The 19,946-nt window shown below is 45.7% G+C and overlaps 1 protein-coding gene across 10 annotated transcripts in view; it reads right to left on the bottom strand.

Moving 5' to 3' along the window:
- ARHGEF9 (Cdc42 guanine nucleotide exchange factor 9) overlaps positions 1-19,946 on the bottom strand; it is a 259,935-nt gene that overhangs the window by 33,665 nt on the left and 206,324 nt on the right. For all 10 annotated transcript variants that reach the window (XM_048863961.2, XM_048863962.2, XM_048863963.2 and 7 more), the window contains 2 exons: positions 18,628-18,860; positions 9,998-10,127 (listed from right to left, as the gene is read on the bottom strand). In XM_048863961.2, the coding sequence (XP_048719918.2) occupies positions 9,998-10,127; positions 18,628-18,860 (363 nt within the window). The remainder of the gene's footprint in view (positions 1-9,997; positions 10,128-18,627; positions 18,861-19,946) is intronic.

Here is a 19,946-nt window from a genome sequence, read left to right as displayed (position 1 = left end):
TCAGAACAATCCCCCACTCAGGTTGACAAACCCTACTTCCCCCACAGCGTCCCCTCTTACACCATAGGCTCCCTTCCCAGGATGCCAGAGCCCCCACCTCCACCAATGCCTCTCACAGGCTGTGAGTATCCTCACTGGCCTTCACAAGCTTCCAGAGCTCCCTGCATCACCCACAGGCTCCCCTCACAGCCTTCCAGGGTCCCTGCTTCCCATCACAAACTGCCAGAGCCCCCTTTCACAACACAGTCTCCCTTCCATGCTGACTGAGTCCCCCTCTCCCACAGCTGGTCAGATTCTCAGCTATGGAGGCTGTCAGAAGAAGCCAGTAATGCAGTTTCTGAAGGGCTACCTTCAGGCAGGGCTGTGAGGGGAACTACCCACTCTTTAACTTATCAGAGCTGTCCCGTTCAGGCCATCAAGGCTATTCCCTCCTTCCCATTGGGCAGCATATAAGAGCCCCTCCACGCACTGGCCACTGGAGCAATTTCCCTGTCAGACTTCTCTCCCTTCAGGCTCTCAGGAGATCTCCTCATCTCAAGCCCCCCCATGCAGGGCTGGGCATCAGGGTAAACCAAAACAGACTGTCAGTTCCCTGCCTCCTGGGGCTGTCAAAGCCTTTCCTTACAAATTGCTAACCACTCCCCCTTTGCAGGGGATTAGAGCCCCCAGCCCAAGCTGCCAGGACCACCCTTGTTCAGGGTGGCAGCATCCATCCCCACATGCTGTCAAAGCCCCCCGTTGCAGGCTGCCAGAATGCCTTCCCCCTTCATTTCCCCCCCTCAGGTTAAAGCTTGTTTTCCTCTCCAACATTTTTTCTTAAAGGACTCATGAGCAGATGGTCTTGAAAACACAGCTCCTCTCCCACTCTCAGAGAGAACAAATCCATTCACCCTCTGCTAATTGGGCTGAGGTTTGGGTTTTTTGGGGGGGAGAGGTGTTTGAGTTAATTAAAATCTATTTATTGAAACAGGTGAATTCTCCACCACCTGCACTGTGTATCTGTCCTATTCTGTGAGCTCTAGATGCACCCCTTTCTCAAGCTTCACAGGCAGACTCAGAAGGGCTCTGGCTACAAGGCAGGGGCAGGACTGAGAAACAAGAGTTAAAATGCGAGTAGACAGTTGTTTGGATCTGGATCCAGATTAGGTGCTGGATCTGAGGCTGGACCAGGGCTCAGTTTAGGGATAGATGATGATGAACAGCTAGTAAGGCTTCAGCCTGATATGGTGGAAATCTTGTGGGAATAGCTGTTCTCGTGCCATGTCAGTCACATCCAAATGGGCCCCCTTCTGGATTTGCATGTGCAGGTAGAACCAAAACTGAATCCTCCCCCACAGTTTCTTTGTGGGGGGAGGTTAGCCTTGAAGCCCAGTTCAGGCCAATCCGTAGTTAAGATCGCCCATTTATTCTAAATGAATGTTTGGGTCCAGTGACAAGGGAAAATTCACTGAGTCGTAACTAATGCATTGTCACGGAGCGTTCAGTTCCCACTGCTGCAGCAATGGCAACACAAACTCCGGTGCAGCTTTAGAGAGGTATTTTTCTGTCTATCTTGCGCTCATCACCATGGTCTCTGTGCATCTCATCAGAGCTAGCTGAGCCCTGCACACTTGCACAGACCAGGGAGTAGAGCTGCTTGTATGTCTTCTGGCACCCCAAATGAGTTCAAAATAAGAGTTAGGAATTAGGCTGCTTTGCCTGCTGGTCAGAGCCTTCTGCTTATAGAGGCCATGGGTTGTACACATGTTGCTGAGGCTCTACAAATAGCAGAAGGAACCTTGAACAAGGAACCTCTCAAAAGCCTGGGGGCTCCAGAAATCACTGCCCTTGCTTAGGATACATCCAGTTATGCAACGAGGGTGGATTCATACAACGCTTTCGATAATAATTTTTCATTGCAAGGAAGAGGTTGCTTGCTAAAAATAGAAAGCAGGCTTTGTGAGACTGGTTGACTCCAGTGGTAGCATCCAAAGCCTGAGGACTCAGAGAGGACTCTGCAAACACTGATAAACTGCTTGATTAACTGAATCCAAAGTGTGTAGTCCCTGCAAGGGATGTAAAAATGAGATCTAAAATTATAGGGTTTTTATTACATTGTGTATGCTGGGAAAACAATTTAAACAGTATATGGGCTATAAATAGATGCATTCCAAGGTTGTGTTTGTTAGGGAAGATGCATTGCAGCTAGCTTTAGCTTAATTAATACACAACTGACCTGTGTTCATCGCACAAGCAGCAGCACAAAGTGAGGCGTGCTTTCCCAGCACGGCCCTCCTAGCATTCCTCCTGTAAGCACAGCAAGGGTATGTCTACACAACAGCTGGGAGCGTGCTTGACCTAGCGTGCTAAAAATATACGTGTGGCTATGGTGTCACAGGCAGCGGCTCGGACTAGCCACCTGAGTGCATGCCCAGGGAAATGGGTGGGTTTGTACTCAGGTGTCTTGCCATACTGCTATTTTTAACACGCTAGCTCTACTCGAGCTAGCATGTGTCTGTCTACCCACGTTGGGAAGCCTGCTCCCAGTTGCTTTGTAGACATACCCTAAAGGTACGTGGGTCTCTCCCAACAGAATTAAGGTGGGATGCTGAGGCTCTAAGGGACTGTGTAGTCTAGTCATGTGGACGGAGGCAGCCAGCTCACGTCCACTAGGGAGGAACTCTCTTGTGACCATTTAGTATTCAGCACTGAACAGTCAATGCTGGTACATGGTTTCCTTTAGTCCAAAGCAAAGCCCAAAAAGAATATTCACTTTCTTCTCCTTTTCCGTAAGCAGCCATGAGCCTACCTCTCCTACGTAGCCAGCCTCATAGACTGAGAAAAACTGCTGAAGACAATGAGGGTAGAACCTCAGCAGCTGTGAACTGGCATAACTCCACTGACTTCAGTGCAGCTAGCCCAGTTCACAGCACCTGAGGATCTGGCCCAACAAATCGACTGACTCAAAGTGGAGGAGGTCTGAAATCACTCAGGGACACATTGGTAGACCTGTGCGCACAAAACTGCATGCACATAATTTATCTCGGCAGCTGTGTATGCAACTTCCATTGGTGTGTTTTATGGTGGTAATTATAGGCAATTCCGGTGGCAAGTAGAGGTATTTTATCATGGCAACCGTGCATTCAAATTTTGACTGAATTTTCTGAAAATTTGGCCCTTGTTAGGGGTGAAACTCAGTTTCTAATATGTGTGGCCGAGCAACTGTGATAATGCATCCCTTCTCCTCCCCCAAACCAACCAGAGACTTTTATACATTAACCGCAATGTAATGGCTACACAAAGACTAATACAGAGCCTGGATCTGATCCACAACTACACAGCCTATAGCTATGGGTGTGTGAGTGTGTGTGCGTGTGTGTGTGTGTGTGTGTGCGCACACTCTAAGTCCCATACACAGCCTATGGAGAGGTATATGTCCTGCTCCAAGTTAAGTGTAGAAAAAAGGAAGCCAAATTCTCATTTCTCCTTCAAGCCGTCAAGGGCAGGGCCTGAGCACTTAGCGTGCAGTAGGATAGACCAGAAGGTCAACCAGTTGAAGGCTGAGACTGTGCTTCATGCTCCCTGTAGTCTGCAAGCATCACAGAAGTGACACACAAGGTCCGGAGGGCCAGTTCCAAGGGCTGCAGGGGAGGGTCTATGCCTGGGTGACTGATGAAAGTTGTCAATCATCAGCTTCCCAGCTATGCCATAGGTGAGCATGGCTTTCCATAACTAGGAAGTGGAGGAAAGCCGAGGGGAGGGAGGGTGGAAGGGCTTCAAATAATGACCAAAGAAGAAACAAGAGTTGAGAACACCAGCATTCCAGGGAAGAACCCTTTAGCGTGGACAGAAGGACATTGTCCCCCACATGACCAAGAGGGCCTCTGAGTAAACATTACCAAAGGCTGGGGAAAGATGCTTAGCTTCTGAAAATCATTCATCCCCTCCCCGTCCCCAGCCCACCTCCTGATACAAGTCCATGCTATTACTGCCAGGCAAAGAATCGCCTTTCAGTGAGCAGGGCCTTTTCTGACTGACACTGCTGTGCTCTAATTAGGGACTGATAATCTGATTTGCGCTCTAGGCGGTGGAAAGATCAGCAAAAGAAAAGCAAGCAAAATGTCATCCTTTTCATCAGGCTCACTTTTGATGCCTTCTGTCGCTGAGGGGGAAAAAAAACCTGTTTCAGTCCCAGATTTGATTTTTCCCAGGAGGTTTTCTCCTCAAACTGTTCTAGGTTTGAAAACAGTGCGTTCATTGCACGCATCATTTCTGTATGCCAGTCTTTGGGTTCCATAATGCAGCATCAAGCTGAAGCCAACTATTGTATATTACATAGTTAAGGGCAATGAATCTTCCATTACAGGATCCATCTGGAACAAGAACTGAAGAACATGTAAAAGGATGCAATTGTCAGTTATATTTTTCTTATTCTTTTTTTCCTTCCTGTGAATCTAAGCCTCTTGGAAACTGCTACACTGACACCCAGTAAATACACGGTGCAAATGTCTAGGATTCTACTGGGCTCAGAGTAGCAGCCGTGTCTATAGAGGATGAAGTCCTTTGTTTATGGAATGGGCAATGACAATTCAAGCTTCTTTTAGACCGATGAGCTAGATTTCCTCTTGTGCCAAGTGTTCTGCCATTGGCTTAAGGTCTTTCCTGGAGCCTGTACCAGTGGAGGATTCTAATGGCCAGGTGGAGTTCTGACACACTGCCTTTCACAAGCGCCCACGTTACAAGGGAGGACAGAGTTTTATTGAACTGCTGCCACAGAAGCAGCAGAGAAAGCCCAAAACTCTGTGTTCTTGTGGTTACCAGTGAAACTGGGACCACTATTAAATCTTGTTTCAATCTGGTTACAGAGATAAATTTAAAATAAACTCTGAGAGTATACATTTATATCAGAATATAACAGTGCAAGTCTATATTAGCACCTATATGTTTCCCATTACTGTAGGATGTGAACCCCTCACGGTCGTAATTAGACTTGGAAGGATTAGATTTTTTTTTTAACAGTAAGCGCTGGTAAATGTCAGTGTCACCGTACACACATGAACCAATGACAAGGTATTTCCATTAATAATAATCTAAATGTACAGATAGGCAAAGTAAGAAAAATGCTGCTTGAGAACTAGTGTTTGATATGAGGATATTGACTTTGTATATTTTGGCATGCGATGCTGACAGTTTGTGTTTTAGCCGTTAGAAAGCTTTAACTTTTTGAATCTCAGTGTGTACTGTCATTAAATAATCGTTGTCTGATCATCCCTGTTGTCTGATCCTCCTCATAATTTCCCGCCCCTGTGAACATTTAAATCAGTAAAAACTGAAAAAAAAATGTTTAAAAATAAACATCGTTATCAGTCAAAATTATAAAAAAAAAATAAAAATTAAGTTCTGCCCAGCCTCATTGTAATGTATGCTTTTCATGCGGCATATGGAGACTAACTGACATGCCCAAGGTCACACAGGAAGTCTGTGGCAGAGCAAGAAAGGGAACACATGCCTCCTGTGTCCCAGGCTAGTATCTGAACCAATGGTCTAGCCTTCCCCCAAACTACCTTAATTGAGTCTCTGTAAATGATGGGACTAGTCCTAACCTTGTGGGAGTGATCTCTTCACTACATTACCCACTGGCCACAGAACTCCAGGAGTACATTACAAAAGGGCGTGAGTACAAGAGATGGCCAAGGAGCTGACAGCTGCTCAGGATGGGACTTGCCTGGCCCGTTGCGAGTCAGAGCCAGATGGTTGCTGTGAACTGGCTCCAAGAAACTTTTTCATGTCAGTTTTGCCTACCCACTTCGGAATGTCACCAGCTGGGTCTGAGGGTATTTAACGACAAGGAAAGGGACGACACTGAGCAAAGGGAAATGTAAGTCGAACATCAGGAAACATTTCATAACTCTGAGAGCTATCGCAAGGGTTCTCAACCTTTTTCTTGCTGAGGCCCCCCTCAAATGCTCTAAAAACTCCAGGGCCCAGTGGGGGGAGGGGAAATGGACCTCGGGGCTCCTGGCCGGGGCTGGCCCTTGGGAATAGGCATAGTTTTACTTCTATTTTGGGGTGGAAAGGGCTGGTGGGGCTCGAGCCATTTCCGCACAGCAGGATCCAGAGCCACCCCCCTGCCTCACTCAGGAGCCACCCAGCCTGCCTGGGCTGTGGGGGGGACACAACCAAAAAATGTAACTCAAAGGGGGGAAGCTCAGTTCAAAAAGTTTTAAAAAACGCTCATGGTGCAGGGAGGGGGTAGCTAGAGGCTGTGTGGAGTGAGGGGTGTAGCTCAGGGTGCACGGAGGGGCTAAGAGCTGTGTGTGGGAATGGGGGTAGCTCAGGGTGCAGGCAGGGGGTCGCTAGGGGCAGTGTATGGGCTGGGGGAGTAGCTAGGGGCTGTGTATGAGCCACTCCCAGTGCGGTTCCCAGCTTCAGCGGGAGAGGGGTGTGTGCTGGGGCTCCCAGCTTCAGCCCCCTGCTGCTCATGGCTTGGGGATGAGGGGAGGTTTGCCGGTTTCAACCCTGTGCCACTCCTGGCTTCGGAGGGTTGAGGGGGCTGCCAGTGTAGTGGCACAAACTGCTCTGCCACACCGGTATCAGTCCCGCGCCGCTCTTGGCTTCGGGGGTGAGGTGGGGGCCTTCAGCCCCACGCCGCTCCCGGCTTCAGCACCGGGGCTCGGGGCACTGGGTTTCAGCCAGGGGGCCTGGCAGACCCCCTGAAAGGGCTCGCGGACCCCTGGTTGAGAACCGCTGAACTATCGGACTGTGAATCAGTCTCCCAAGGGAAGTGGTGGAAGTCCAATATTCTTAGTCATTAATAATTTAACTGGACAAAGCACGAGAGAATTCAGTGTAGGCAGGGACAGCATTTTTTAGGTTTATTTATATTTTTGGAATTCAGAAATCAGGTGCTATTCTGTTATAGTCAGAGCCAGAGGTCCGCAATCAAGGCTAGATTCATGTCAGCTATACCAGCATATATCTGGAGTTAAACCTCATTAAAGTGATTGGAATTGCTCCTGATTTACACTACAGTTGGCGAGATCAGAATCTGGCCCCACAGTCCTTAGTCAGGTAAAGCTCCCATTGACACCAATTTCTAGGACATCATGTGCTGGACGCTAGAGCATGGCTATCAGCTGTTATCAGCAAAGCAGAGCCATCTTCTCAGAATTCCTTCCCAATTTCAATCATTATCATTGCACATACAGCACAAGCCAGGCAGTGTTGTAGGAGCACTGAGCTAAAGCTGAAGAGAAAGGCTAAGTAGGGCTTGGGTGAACCATCTGATGAAAAATCAGGCCCCGTTCAACCAAGGGGCATTTACATTTTTCAAATGTTGACTCTAAAGTTAACCTTCAACACTGGATCAGCTGGAGAATCCTGAGGGCTAAATTCACTGCTGACATACGCAGACACAACTCCATTGACTTCCACTGAACTGCATATACTTAAATCAGCTGTGAATTGGGCCCTGAATGTTTCTTATTTTAGGATCAGCAGCATGCCTATATTCCCAATATACCCTCCCTTTGTGAGTCCTAGGAGTATATGAATACTGACGTAACTAAGATCTAGACTCACATTGTGGACTTGAGGCATTGCAACGATCAGCACTGTAATGCTTATATTTTAAATGCCTTTCTGCCTCGTAGCATTCACAGCCCCGAGTTAGGCGACAGGCTTCCCACCAGTGCACGGAAAGAATTAGGCCCCTAGAAAAGGAACTCACAGAAGCTAGCACACTGAGTCGGGGGCTGTCTAAGCTAGCCAGTAGGAAATGTCAAGGAGAGGTTTGGGGCCTAATCCCTGCCGCTCAAGGGGAGTTGGGTGCTTAACTCTACACTGGAGTGAGGTGCCGATCTCCACCCATGACTCTCAGTTTTGAAACCTCTCTTGGAGTTAGGCACCTAAGCCAGGTCAGCCCTTTCTCATGAAAAATGGAGGAGAAGATGGTGGCAATGCCTCCCTTCTACCCTCCCCGCAAGTGCCCTAACCACTACACTATTGGGTATTCTAAGGTGGGTCTCATTCTCTCCTGTTGATGCTGTTCCACTTTATATGAAATACTTAAAATAATCATTGGGAAAGAGTGCATGAGAATGACTGTATAGCCCAGTGATTAGGGTGCTCCCCTGAAAGGTGGGAGACCAGAGTATAAATCCCTGATTTAATCCAGGCAGAGTAGGGATTCAAACCTGGATCTTCCACAAACAGCAGGTCAATGGTAGAGCCAGCAACAGAACTCAGGTCTCCTGATTTACTGTCCAATGCCCTATTTACAAGACTGCAATTACCTCTCAGAAAGCACCATCTCCTTTGACTGGCAGGCATATCTGCCATTAGAGTACTCGGATCAATTGTTGGGGCAGGGGCTGAGGAGATGATGGTTGTGGCTAAGTAAGAATGAATTTATCAGCCATGGTGATGGTGGTGGAATGGAAACTGTTATTCTATCATTCCTAGATGCAGGTCACCTTGGCTTTCCATTCACACATAAACATTAAGTGTCTTGAAACTGATATGTTCTTAATCCAGGTTTATTTACAATTACGATCTTGGCATTTCTTATACATGAGTCACTAACTCATCACATATAATGGATTTACGGCTGAAGACGCATCTGGTGACCTTGTACTCTCTCCCCTGATAACAGTCTTCAAATGCAATAACAAGCCTGCATGTCAATATCAGAGATTTTTTTAAAAATAAATAACAATGAATCAATCAATAAAGCCATGAAGCAAATCATCTGCATCCTCTGCTTTAACTGCTAGTCAAAACTTAAGAACCAACCATAATAGTATCACTTCCACTTATACTCTTTACCTACCAAGTTATGGCCTAATCCTGCCCTCATCTGCACCAGCGCAACCCCAGCAAAGTCAATGGGGAGGCACTAGTGAAACTGAGTGTAGGAGTTGGCCCTAAATTTCTCCCTCTCTCCCCCGATCCTCCTAGGTTTTGTCTGGAAAAACTATTAAAGGATGGAGTTCTCTCCCTTCCACCAGTTTATCCCAGCATAATTCCATTGATTTCAAAGGAATTTCTCCTAATATAAACTGGTGTAAGAGAGAAGAGAATCCAGGTCTGATTGTATCAATGTGAGAGTCCTCTTGCTAAAATTGTGTCTTAATGATTCCATATGGGGTAGGATTTACAAAAGTGGTCAGCTTTGGCCTAGATCAACAATCCCATCTACAAACTACAAGCAGAGATTCTGATGATAAAACAATGGGAAAAAACAAAGGATATTCAAAAACTCTCAGATGAGCATGTAGCAAACCACAGTAACCTGCAAGATCTGGTGATGCACTTACACCAGGGTAACTCCATTGATGTGAGTGGACTAACTCCAGATTTACACCAGTAAAAATGAGATCAGAACCAGGCCCTAGATTTCCTTTGGAGCAACCATGAAGGTTCCTTCACTAAATCAATTTAGGCCCCTCCCTCAAATATGCGTGAACAGGCTCTCTTCTCTCATAAGGTATGTCTACAGAGCAGCTGGAGGTGTAGTTTCCAGCTCAGGTGGATGTATATGCACTAACTCTGCTCAAGATAACACTTAAAAATAGAAGTATGGCCACAGCAGCATGGGTGGTGGCTTGGGCTGGCTGCTTGACTACATACGCAAGGGGTGGACAGGATTGTATTGGGGCGGCTACCCTGAATCACTACTGCCACACTGCTATTTTTAGGGTAATAGCTTGAGCAGAGCTTGTGCATGTATATCTATCTCAGCTGGGAATAACACCTCCCAGCAGCTGTGCAGACAGTCTCATAAAGACGAAATGCATCCTTCTGCCCCTCTGTTTAACCCAGGTTAACCCAGTGTCCTGCAATTTACTCCCAAACATACCTGTCCTGTACAAAAGGCTTGAGGCTCATTTACTAGCCACTAGCACCTAAACATGGCATCTCTGTGTTAGTTGCAGCCCAAGCCTGATACGAATCAATTCACCTCTGCCTCTTGTGCTGGAATCTACTGGAGCCCATCACTGCCCAATGCATACTGTACCTCCCAATCCAGGACTGAGGCCTGCCACTGAGCTATCTTGTCAATGTTCTCCAGTCTCCGTTTCCGCTCATTGATCTGCTGAGTCACATTCCTCATGACTGCGAGTGCAGCAGCCACGTACCTGTAGTCACTAGAAAACACAAAAGGGAGCCCATGGAGTTACACCTGACACACAATGGAAATGTACAAGGGTTCATCATTATTAACAGCATTTATTAACAGCATATTGCCGCACCTGTTAGAACAGGGGACTAACAGCAATTTGCCCCTTGTTGTTATTCTTCATATGTCTCCTCCTCTGCTGGTTGCTTTTTGGCTTGTCAACCCCTCCCGCCTCTCCCCCTCCAAAAAACATTAACTTGTTTCAAACTGAGACTGTGAAACTCTAATAAAATTAATGGGCCAACTCCTCAGCTGCTGTACATCCGTGTAACTTCATTGACTTACATGGAGCTACACTGAACTACAGCAGCTGTGGATCTTGCTCCTTAAAAATGTGTTAGGATGGTCAGCCACGTTCCGGGGCTGTCTGAACATTCCTAACCCCGTTACACTGCAGGCAGATGATGGGAGACCTCATACTGGGGAGCCTTGGGTTGTTCCATTAAAAGGAAAGTTGGAAAATATTTGAATGTTACTGTTCCTTTATAAAATTAGTTTCCTTATTACAATGATTTATAATAAATGTAAATGATGCCCAGAACGATCTTCTGGATGTGTGATTCTCAAGTTATCTGGGATAGAACCGGCCAGTGTCATAGTCATATTATGTATGTGAGCAATTCCCTCTCTATGTGTGCATGTACATCTATCTACCACCTACATTTGTAGATAAAGACACACACATTTTATAGTCCCAAATCAGACTTGCTCATGCCTCCCTTATCATACCAGTGTTTCCGGCAGAAGCAAAGTCAGGGCAAAGTATTTCTGGATTGTAACAATCTCCTTCCAGAGCTTGTTTTTGCAAGGGTTGGCTTCAGGGCTTCTCTGGCCCCAGTATCTGCTTGTCTTTGAATAATGGAAGGAATGAGGTGTTCCCTGGGTCCCCAGAAGAAACATGTATCACTATAAAACATCAGTCTATAACACACTATATCAGGTTTGAATACAGAGGCAACTGCCCTGGCCAGCAAAGAATACACATGTCACAACATGATCTTACAACCCTTAAGACATAAGGCTGGAGCCCACTCAGTTCAGCTGTGATAGAAATACCCTTTCTGGCCAGCAAGGCCAGTATTTCTACACTGCATCTTGGAGAGACTCAGGCCAGAGTTCAGGTTGCAGCTCAGGCTAGAACTTGGGCTTTCAAACCTAGGGGGTTGGGTGGGTGTCACATAGCATTTGTCTCATGGAATTCACTCTCACTGTGGATATCTCATGTGCTATGTGAGCAAATCAACGCAATTCTTTTTGCTTCCTGGATACGTGCGTGAGTGTAATAACAGACCGAAAACAGCCTCCTGTTGGGGCAGCAAGGATGATGATCAGTCCTTTCAAAAAGTGATGCTGAAATCAATGCTATTGATTTCCACCTTGTGCCTCATTTTCCATTCCAGGAGACCTTAATGTTCATTTCTATTGGGAAGACAGACTAGGACAGCTGATATAATGTTGCCATAATTTATGATTAACTTAAGGGTTGATATTGACTTCTAACTAATGAGAAAAATGGGGATCTCTCGCAGCTGCTGAGGAAATGCCTCTACTGGTTACTGCTCAGGATTCTGCCAGTGACATTTAGAACAGGAGATTAACCATTTGTATTCTAGTAGATCTTTATAGACTGATTCCTCGGAATATACAGAAAATACCTCTCAGGAACGGAGTTGCTCATTATAGACCCAAGTTGACTTCAGATTCCCACACGCATCTGGTATTATCCGACTGCTCATTATGTCAAAGAAATAGCATATCATTTTGAGTCAACTCCTCTGCTATTTTTGTAATATCCTGCACTTGAAATCTTTGTTGAGGACTATTTTCCAACATTTGGGGACATGTAAGTTTAGAGCTATGAATACTTCAGTACTGGATACTGAAAACAGCCAATCCACTTCTCTGTGTATTTCAGAGCTTCCTTCCTGTACCATGATTTTAGATCCAGAAACTCAGTAAGTGTCACAAATGGGATATAATTGGGGAAATATTAAAACAAAATAAACAGCATATTTTTATAGTTTTCATAATAAAATATATTTATTATTTTAACATTATTTCAGGTCTTGATATCCTTACACAGTTTCTACTTGGTCCTTAGGCAAAACCCTCACTGAATGAAAAAGAACTCTTACTGTTCCAAAACTTTCCAATCACTGAGTAAATAGTGAGTAAAGAACTCCAGGAATTGGCTCTTGGACTATAAATTAAGGATGATGGCTGGAGAAGACACCTTCAGGGAGGGGAATGTGTGTGTGGTGGACAGTGAAAAGTCTGTTGAGCCAATGCCCTTAAGGGCGTGTGTGTGTGTACTAGGGATACCCTGATAAAATGGCAGCACAATTCAGGGGTGTGGCTTATGCAAATAGGATCAAGTCTACACTTCAGGTAGTTGTACGCATGCAAGTGGCCTGAGTGAGTGTAAGGGTGGCTAATTTCAGTTCAAAGATTAGAACAGCTCCCCCTTAACCCAATATACACTTAACTCTGGCTCTGATCTGCAGGAGGGGACATTTGGGACTTGTCTCACAACAGCATGATATCCCATAGCGTAGAAATTAACTTCTTAAATGGAGTGGACAGCATACCCGATGTACCCACAATAGACACACCTGAAGGGTCAGGCCCTAGTTAATACCTGCATAGCAATGGAAAGAAGTTACACTTCTATAAAAACTATGAAAACTACTCCTAATGCCAAGCATCCAGGGAAAACTCTGATTGCCTTTGATTCCACACCAACTTCTTACCCCAAATCTTATTTGCACTGAAACTCCGAATCAAGGAATCTGATGAAATCCCTGGACAGTGGCCCTACAATGCCAGTTGCTCACGAGGCAATGTTGCACTTATGACCTTCAGATATTTAATGAATATGAAACTGGTTTCAATCTTGGGACGATGAACAGATGTGCCTTTGTGAAAAATTCAGATGAACTGGCCCATAGACAATGAACAATTGAACAGAGCCAAGATTTTAAAACATCCCCAAGCCTGCCTCCACGTGGAGTGGGCTAGTGCCAATGAAGCTGGGCTTTATACTGGTAACGCTAATTCACTAATTCTAATGTTCCATTTGAAGAGGAAACAGCAGGTACATTTTTCCTTTCGTACATTAATGAAGCAAGAATCACTGACTGAACTTTCTGGGCTCTGAGCCCATGTCTGCGGTTGAGCTGACAAAGAACCTAGAAGAGAAATGGCAGAAGAAAGCATTTGGCGGGTGGATTAATATTAGGATAGCATTCAAAATAAAATTAAGGCTGATAAATTGCTCATCAGTTATATTTGGGATGCAATGACTTCCTTTCAATGCTCAGTGAGAATGCAAGTGTGGGCTCTTGCCAAAATGTCATGTGATAACTTGGGCTGGAATGATCAGGAATTTGGATGCAGGCCCATTGTCCTGGACCTATATATAGTAGATCTACAGCGATACAATAAGAGAATGATTTCAGCTAACCAGAGAGGAAAAAAATCTAATAGTATCCACTGACAAATGATACAAAAATCCTTCCTTACATGGGACCAGACTATTAACCTCTTGCTCACTCCGAGTAATACCTTTCTTAGTCCCATTACTTCTTGCGTAGTAAAGTCCTACTCAGAAGAAGAGACTCACAATCTGGCCCATGATGAACAGCAATCCACCAGATAATTTTGTTCCTTCAGTTTTGCTCCCAAAATCAAATTGGGATTAAACACATTGGGGTATAGATAATAGCTTTAAGATATCTAACAAAATAGAATCATAGAATATGAGGGTTGGAAGGGACCTCAGGAGGTCATCTAGTCCAACCCCCTGCTCAAAGCAGGACCAATCCCCAATTAAATCATCCCAGCCAGGGCTTTGTCAAGCCTGACCTTAAAAACTTCTAAGGAAGGAGATTCTACCACCTCCCTAGGTAACGCATTCCAGTGTTTCACCACCCTCCTAGTGAAAAAGTTTTTCCTAATATCCAACCTAAACCTCCCCCACTGCAACTTGAGACCATTACTCCTTGTCCTGTCCTCTTCTACCACTGAGAATAGTCTAGAACCATCCTCTCTGGAACCACCTCTCAGGTAGTTGAAAGCAGCTATCAAATCCCCCCTCATTCTTCTCTTCTGCAGGCTAAACAATCCCAGCTCCCTCAGCCTCTCCTCATAAGTCATGTGTTCCAGACCCCTAATCATTTTTGTTGCCCTTCGCTGGACTCTCTCCAATTTATCCACATCCTTCTTGTAGTGTGGGGCCCAAAACTGGACACAGTACTTCAGATGAGGCCTCACCAATGTCGAATAGAGGGGGACGATCACGTCCCTCGATCTACTCGCTATGCCCCTACTTATACATCCCAAAATGCCATTGGCCTTCTTGGCAACAAGGGCACACTGCTGACTCATATCCAGCTTCTCGTCCACTGCCACCCCAGGTCCTTTTCCGCAGAACTGCTGCCTAGCCATTCGGTCCCTAGTCTGTAGCTGTGCATTGGGTTCTTCTGTCCTAAGTGCAGGACCCTGCACTTATCCTTATTGAACCTCATCAGATTTCTTTTGGCCCAATCCTCCAATTTGTCTAGGTCCCTCTGTATCCTATCCCTGCCCTCCAGCGTATCTACCACTCCTCCCAGTTTAGTATCATCCGCAAATTTGCTGAGAGTGCAATCCACACCATCCTCCAGATCATTTATGAAGATATTGAACAAAACCAGCCCCAGGACCGACCCTTCGGGCACTCCACTTGATACCGGTTGCCAACTAAGATATGGAGCCATTGATCACTACCCATTGAGCCCGACAATCTAGCCAACTTTCTATCCACCTTATAGTGCATTCATCCAGCCCATACTTCTTTAACTTGCTGACAAGAATACTATGGGAGACTGTGTCAAAAGCTTTGCTAAAGTCAAGAAACAATACATCCACTGCTTTCCCTTCATCCACAGAACCAGTAATCTCATCATAGAAGGCGATTAGATTAGTCAGGCATGACCTTCCCTTGGTGAATCCATGCTGACTGTTCCTGATCACTTTCCTCTCATGTAAGTGCTTCAGGATTGATTCTTTGAGGACCTGCTCCATGATTTTTCCAGGGACTGAGGTGAGGCTGACTGGCCTGTAGTTCCCAGGATCCTCCTTCTTCCCTTTTGTAAAGATTGGCACTACATTAGCCTTTTTCCAGTCATCCGGGACTTCCCCCGTTCGCCACGAGTTTTCAAAGATAATGGCCAATGGCTCTGCAATCACAGCCGCCAATTCCTTTAGCACTCTCAGATGCAACTCGTCCGGCCCCATGGACTTGTGCACCTCCAGCTTTTCTAAATAGTCCCTAACCACCTCTTTCTCCACAGAGGGCTGGCCATCTATTCCCCATGTTGTGATGCCCAGCGCAGCAGTCTGAGAGCTGACCTTGTTCGTGAAGACAGAGGCAAAAAAGCATTGAGTACATTAGCTTTTTCCACATCCTCTGTCACTAGGTTGCCTCCCTCATTCATTAAGGGGCCCACACTTTCCTTGGCTTTCTTCTTCTTGCCGACATATCTGAAGAAACCCTTCTTGTTACTCTTGACATCTCTCGCTAGCTGCAGCACCAGGTGTGATTTGGCCCTCCTGATTTCATTCCTACATGCCCAAGCAATATTTTTATACTCTTCTCTGGTCATATGTCCAACCTTCCCCTTCTTGTAAACTTCTTTTTTATGTTTTAAGATCCGCTAGGATTTCACCGTTAAGCCAAGCTGGTCGCCTGCCATATTTATTATTCTTCCGACACATCGGGATGGTTTGTCCCTGTAACCTCAACAGGGATTCCTTGAAATACAGCCAGCTCTCCTGGACTCCTTTCCCCTTCATGTTAGTCCCCCAGGGGATCCTACCCATCTGTTCCCTGAGGGAGTCAAAGTCTGCTTTCCTGAAGTCCAGGGTCCGTATCCTGCTGCTTACCTTTCTTCCCTGTGTCAGGATCCTGAACTCAACAAACTCATGGTCACTGCCTCCCAGAATCCCATCCACTTTTGCTTCCCCCACTAATTCTTCCTGGTTTGTGAGCAGCAGGTCAAGAAAAGCTCCCCCCCTAGTTGGCTCCTCTAGCACTTGCACCAGGAAATTGTCCCCTACGCTTTCCAAAAACTTTCTGGATTGTCTGTGCACCACTGTATTGCTCTCCCAGCAGATATCAGGAAAATTAAAGTCACCCATGAGAACCAGGGCGTGCGATCTAGCAGCTTCTGTGAGCTGCCGGAAGAAAGCCTCATCCACCTCATCCCCCTGGTCCGGTGGTCTATAGCAGACTCCCACCACTACATCACTCTTGTTGCTCACACTTCTAAACTTAATCCAGAGACACTCAGGTTTTTCTGCAGTTTCCTACCGGAGCTCTGAGCAGTCATACTGCTCTGTTACATACAGTGCTACTCCCCCACCTTTTCTGCCCTGCCTGTCCTTCCTGAACAGTTTATAACCATCCATGACAGTACTCCAGTCATGTGAGTTATCCCACCAAGTCTCTGTTATTCCAATCACATCATAATTCCTTGACTTCACCAGGACCTCCAGTTCTCCCTGCTTGTTTCCAAGGCTTTGTGTATTTGTATATAAGCACTTGAGATAACCTGCTGATCGCCCCTCATTCTCAGTAGGAGGCAGGAGCCCTCCCCTCACAGACATTCCTGCCTGTGCTTCCTCCCGGTATCCCGCTTTCCCATGACCTGTGGGCACAAAGAATTTTAGGTATTAGGTATTTTAGAAATTTTAGAGATATTAAATATTTTAGAAATTAAGGCTGTGTCTACACTAGCATTTTTGTCAGTAAAATTTTTGTCCGTCAGGGTGTGAAAACACATACTCCTGACCAACATAAGTTTCACCGACAGAAGGGCAGGTGTGGACTGCGCTTCGTCGGCAGGAGACGCTCTCCCACTGACATAACTATTGCCATGTTTTTTCACACCCCTGAGCCAGAAAGTTGCAGTGCTGTAAATTCCCATTGTAGACAAGGCCTTGGTCTTGGACAATTGTAGCTTAACCACAGGAATGCATTGATTCCCTCAGAACGTCACAACATCCATGATTATATAATCACACAGTAATTTTAAGAGTCCTCATTGAAAAAGGAATGCTTTAAATTATGTTGAACCCAAAAATGTAATTTACCCTCAGTGTAATCACACTGTACATCTCCCCTTTGGTATTAGTACTAATTATGTAAGAGGAATCACAGATTCCTTTTTTCCCTGTGGCTGCCTCTCCTTACGTTAAGTCAGAAGCCTGTATTTACATCACAAAACAGCAAATGCCATTGTGACATTACAATGGTTTGGGACTGGAAAGGAGAATAAGACACAAGATTTGGACCCTGGGCTGGGTTTCAAATGTCTCAGAGCTCAGCGGGTTCAGATTCAGGGTTTTGATTTGGCCCCATGATAAAGGAAGGGAGAAAACTTGGATTCAGGTCTGGGATTAGGTTTCAAACGTCCACCTTTACAAAGATGTTTGTATCTGGGTTTGGTTCAAGCTCATATCTATTCGACGTTGGTGAATCAGGGCAGATCAAATAAACATAAACCTCTGCTCTTGTCACCCCTTTGTCCATTTCCAAAACCAAATCACAAATCAAACCATTTTAGAAGTTTCTGAAATATCTGGCTGTTGTTTGTGTCTGAATGCCCTAGGCTCTCTGCCTCCCTGGCATCTGGAGCTGGGGCAAAGGTGGGGAGGCTGGGAGCCAGGGAAGCAGAGAGTCCGGGTGCTCAGCCGTAGCACAAGCAGAAAGTGAAACTGACAAGTGTCGTCCAGGCGGGCAGCCATTATTTCAATTTTCCCAGAGAAAAATTCAATTTTGAGAAAATGGCATTTTTCATCAGAAAATCATTCTGATGGAAAATTCCTGGCCAGCTCTAGTTCAGAGAAACATACAAACTTTTGCGTGCTTCTCACATCCAAACCCAGATTCCAAAACCAGTGACGGACACAACCTGCGACAATCAGATCAGGATCTGATTTCCCCCCAACTTTCGGGAGTTCAGATCCAAGTTACTGGTCTGGCCCATTTCTATCCAAACATGAGAGGTGTTCCCATTCCCAGCTGTGATGAGTTCACGGTTAGGAGAGGGAAACAAACTTTTTTGGCTAATGTATCTTAACCGAGTACATGAATCAATAATTCATCTAGAGTAGCAGGTAGCATCCAAAAGTACAGCTACCTATCAGTACTTCAGGTCTCTGACTACAATAGGGTTCAATTTGGTTCCACTGGGAATAAGTGCTCCAGGCAGGCTTTCTATCTAGTTTGCTGAACCTCTGCCCTGCCTTAATTTTAACAAGTTTTCATGAAGCGAAACAGCTGGATGCAAGAAGAAGTAAGAGAGAAAACGCTTTGCTATTTAGTGTGTGTAGATGCCATGCAAAGAAATAGACTATCAAAAGTCCTCAGTTTAGTGAAAGCCATCAAAAACACAAGTACAGTTAAAAAAAAGGCATCTCATTACCTGTGATCCTGTGCAGTATACTTCAATAGCTCTGCCAGTTGCAAGGGGTATTTGCAGATCTTCTGCACTGGTGTCAGAAGGAAACCGTCTATGGCAATGTCAATCATCTGCTGCAACAAGCGACATGCTTCGAAGAAATGCTGGTACCTGCCATCTTTCATCAGCTTGGACAGCTCCATACATGCGTCCAAGTGATTGTTACAGTACTCCGAATAGATCCAGAACCCGTCTTGCTGCGAGAGGTGAGAGTGGGGGGAATGAACAAAGAAAGAAACAGGGAAGAGAGATGAGTGCATCAGACAAGTGCTGGGAACAATAAAGTGCTTGTCACACTAACAAGAATAAATTACAACAAATAAAAGAAAAACACCCCAGCAGCAGCAAGGTCTGATGCTGGATTACTACCACGCAGGCCTTGTCCCGTTCTCTGTGTGGCACTCAATTAGCACTGTGTCTCTGCAGGGAATCCTTTACACTGACACATTGTTGCAGGTACATATGAGCTACAGTAGTGTAGTAAGATGATCCCTGAAGAGAGCCATGTGGGAGCTTTCTGTTTCAAATCAAGAGATGGGGTTTTCTTCCTTTAAAATGGTCAAGGTGACGCTGAGTCACAGCTCTGGTCTTTGGCAGCACACACGGCACAGTAATAATGGCAGGCGCAGAGTGCCTTCCAGCAGACGCTCCCCAAAGCGTTTCACAAATCTCTGGGATATTCAAACCTATCCCACAAACCACGTGGGATAGGTTTGAATATCCCAGCTTTACCAATGGGGAAACTCGGGCACGAAGGAGTGGAGGGACTTGCCCACAGTTACACACCAAGACAGTATCAGACATAGGTGCTGGAACTAGAGGTGCTTCCGCTCCCCCTGGCTTGAAGCGGTTTCCATTATATACAGGGTTTGCAGTTTGGTTCAATGGCTTTCAGCGCCCCCACTATAAAAACTGGTCCAGTGCCGCTGGTACCACACCTGGATCACAAGACCACCTCTTCCTTCTTTGCACCAGTCCATCAAGTCTGTTAGTATTAGTATTTATTTGTATTACCTTGCCTAGAGGCCAGCCTAGACACTGTCCTGGTCCCATTGTGCTGGACATGGTATAAACACATAGTAAGGGAAGCAGTCCTGCCCTTAGGAGCTTACAGGCTATACAGACAAGAGGTAGAAGAAAAGGATACGTACAAGCACACTGGAATCTAAGGCACAGAGAGATTAAGCGAACACCCAATATCACACAGGGACAGGAACTGAATCCGGGTTTGTGAGTCACAGTCCTACATCTCAGCCACAAGACCAGCTTTTGCTATGCTGCAT

Source organism: Caretta caretta, chromosome 9 (assembly GCF_965140235.1).
Source record: "Caretta caretta isolate rCarCar2 chromosome 9, rCarCar1.hap1, whole genome shotgun sequence".
NCBI classification, from domain to species: Eukaryota; Metazoa; Chordata; order Testudines; family Cheloniidae; genus Caretta; species Caretta caretta.
Note: the sequence above shows the minus strand (reverse complement) of the source record. Positions and strands in the feature narration are given on the sequence as shown.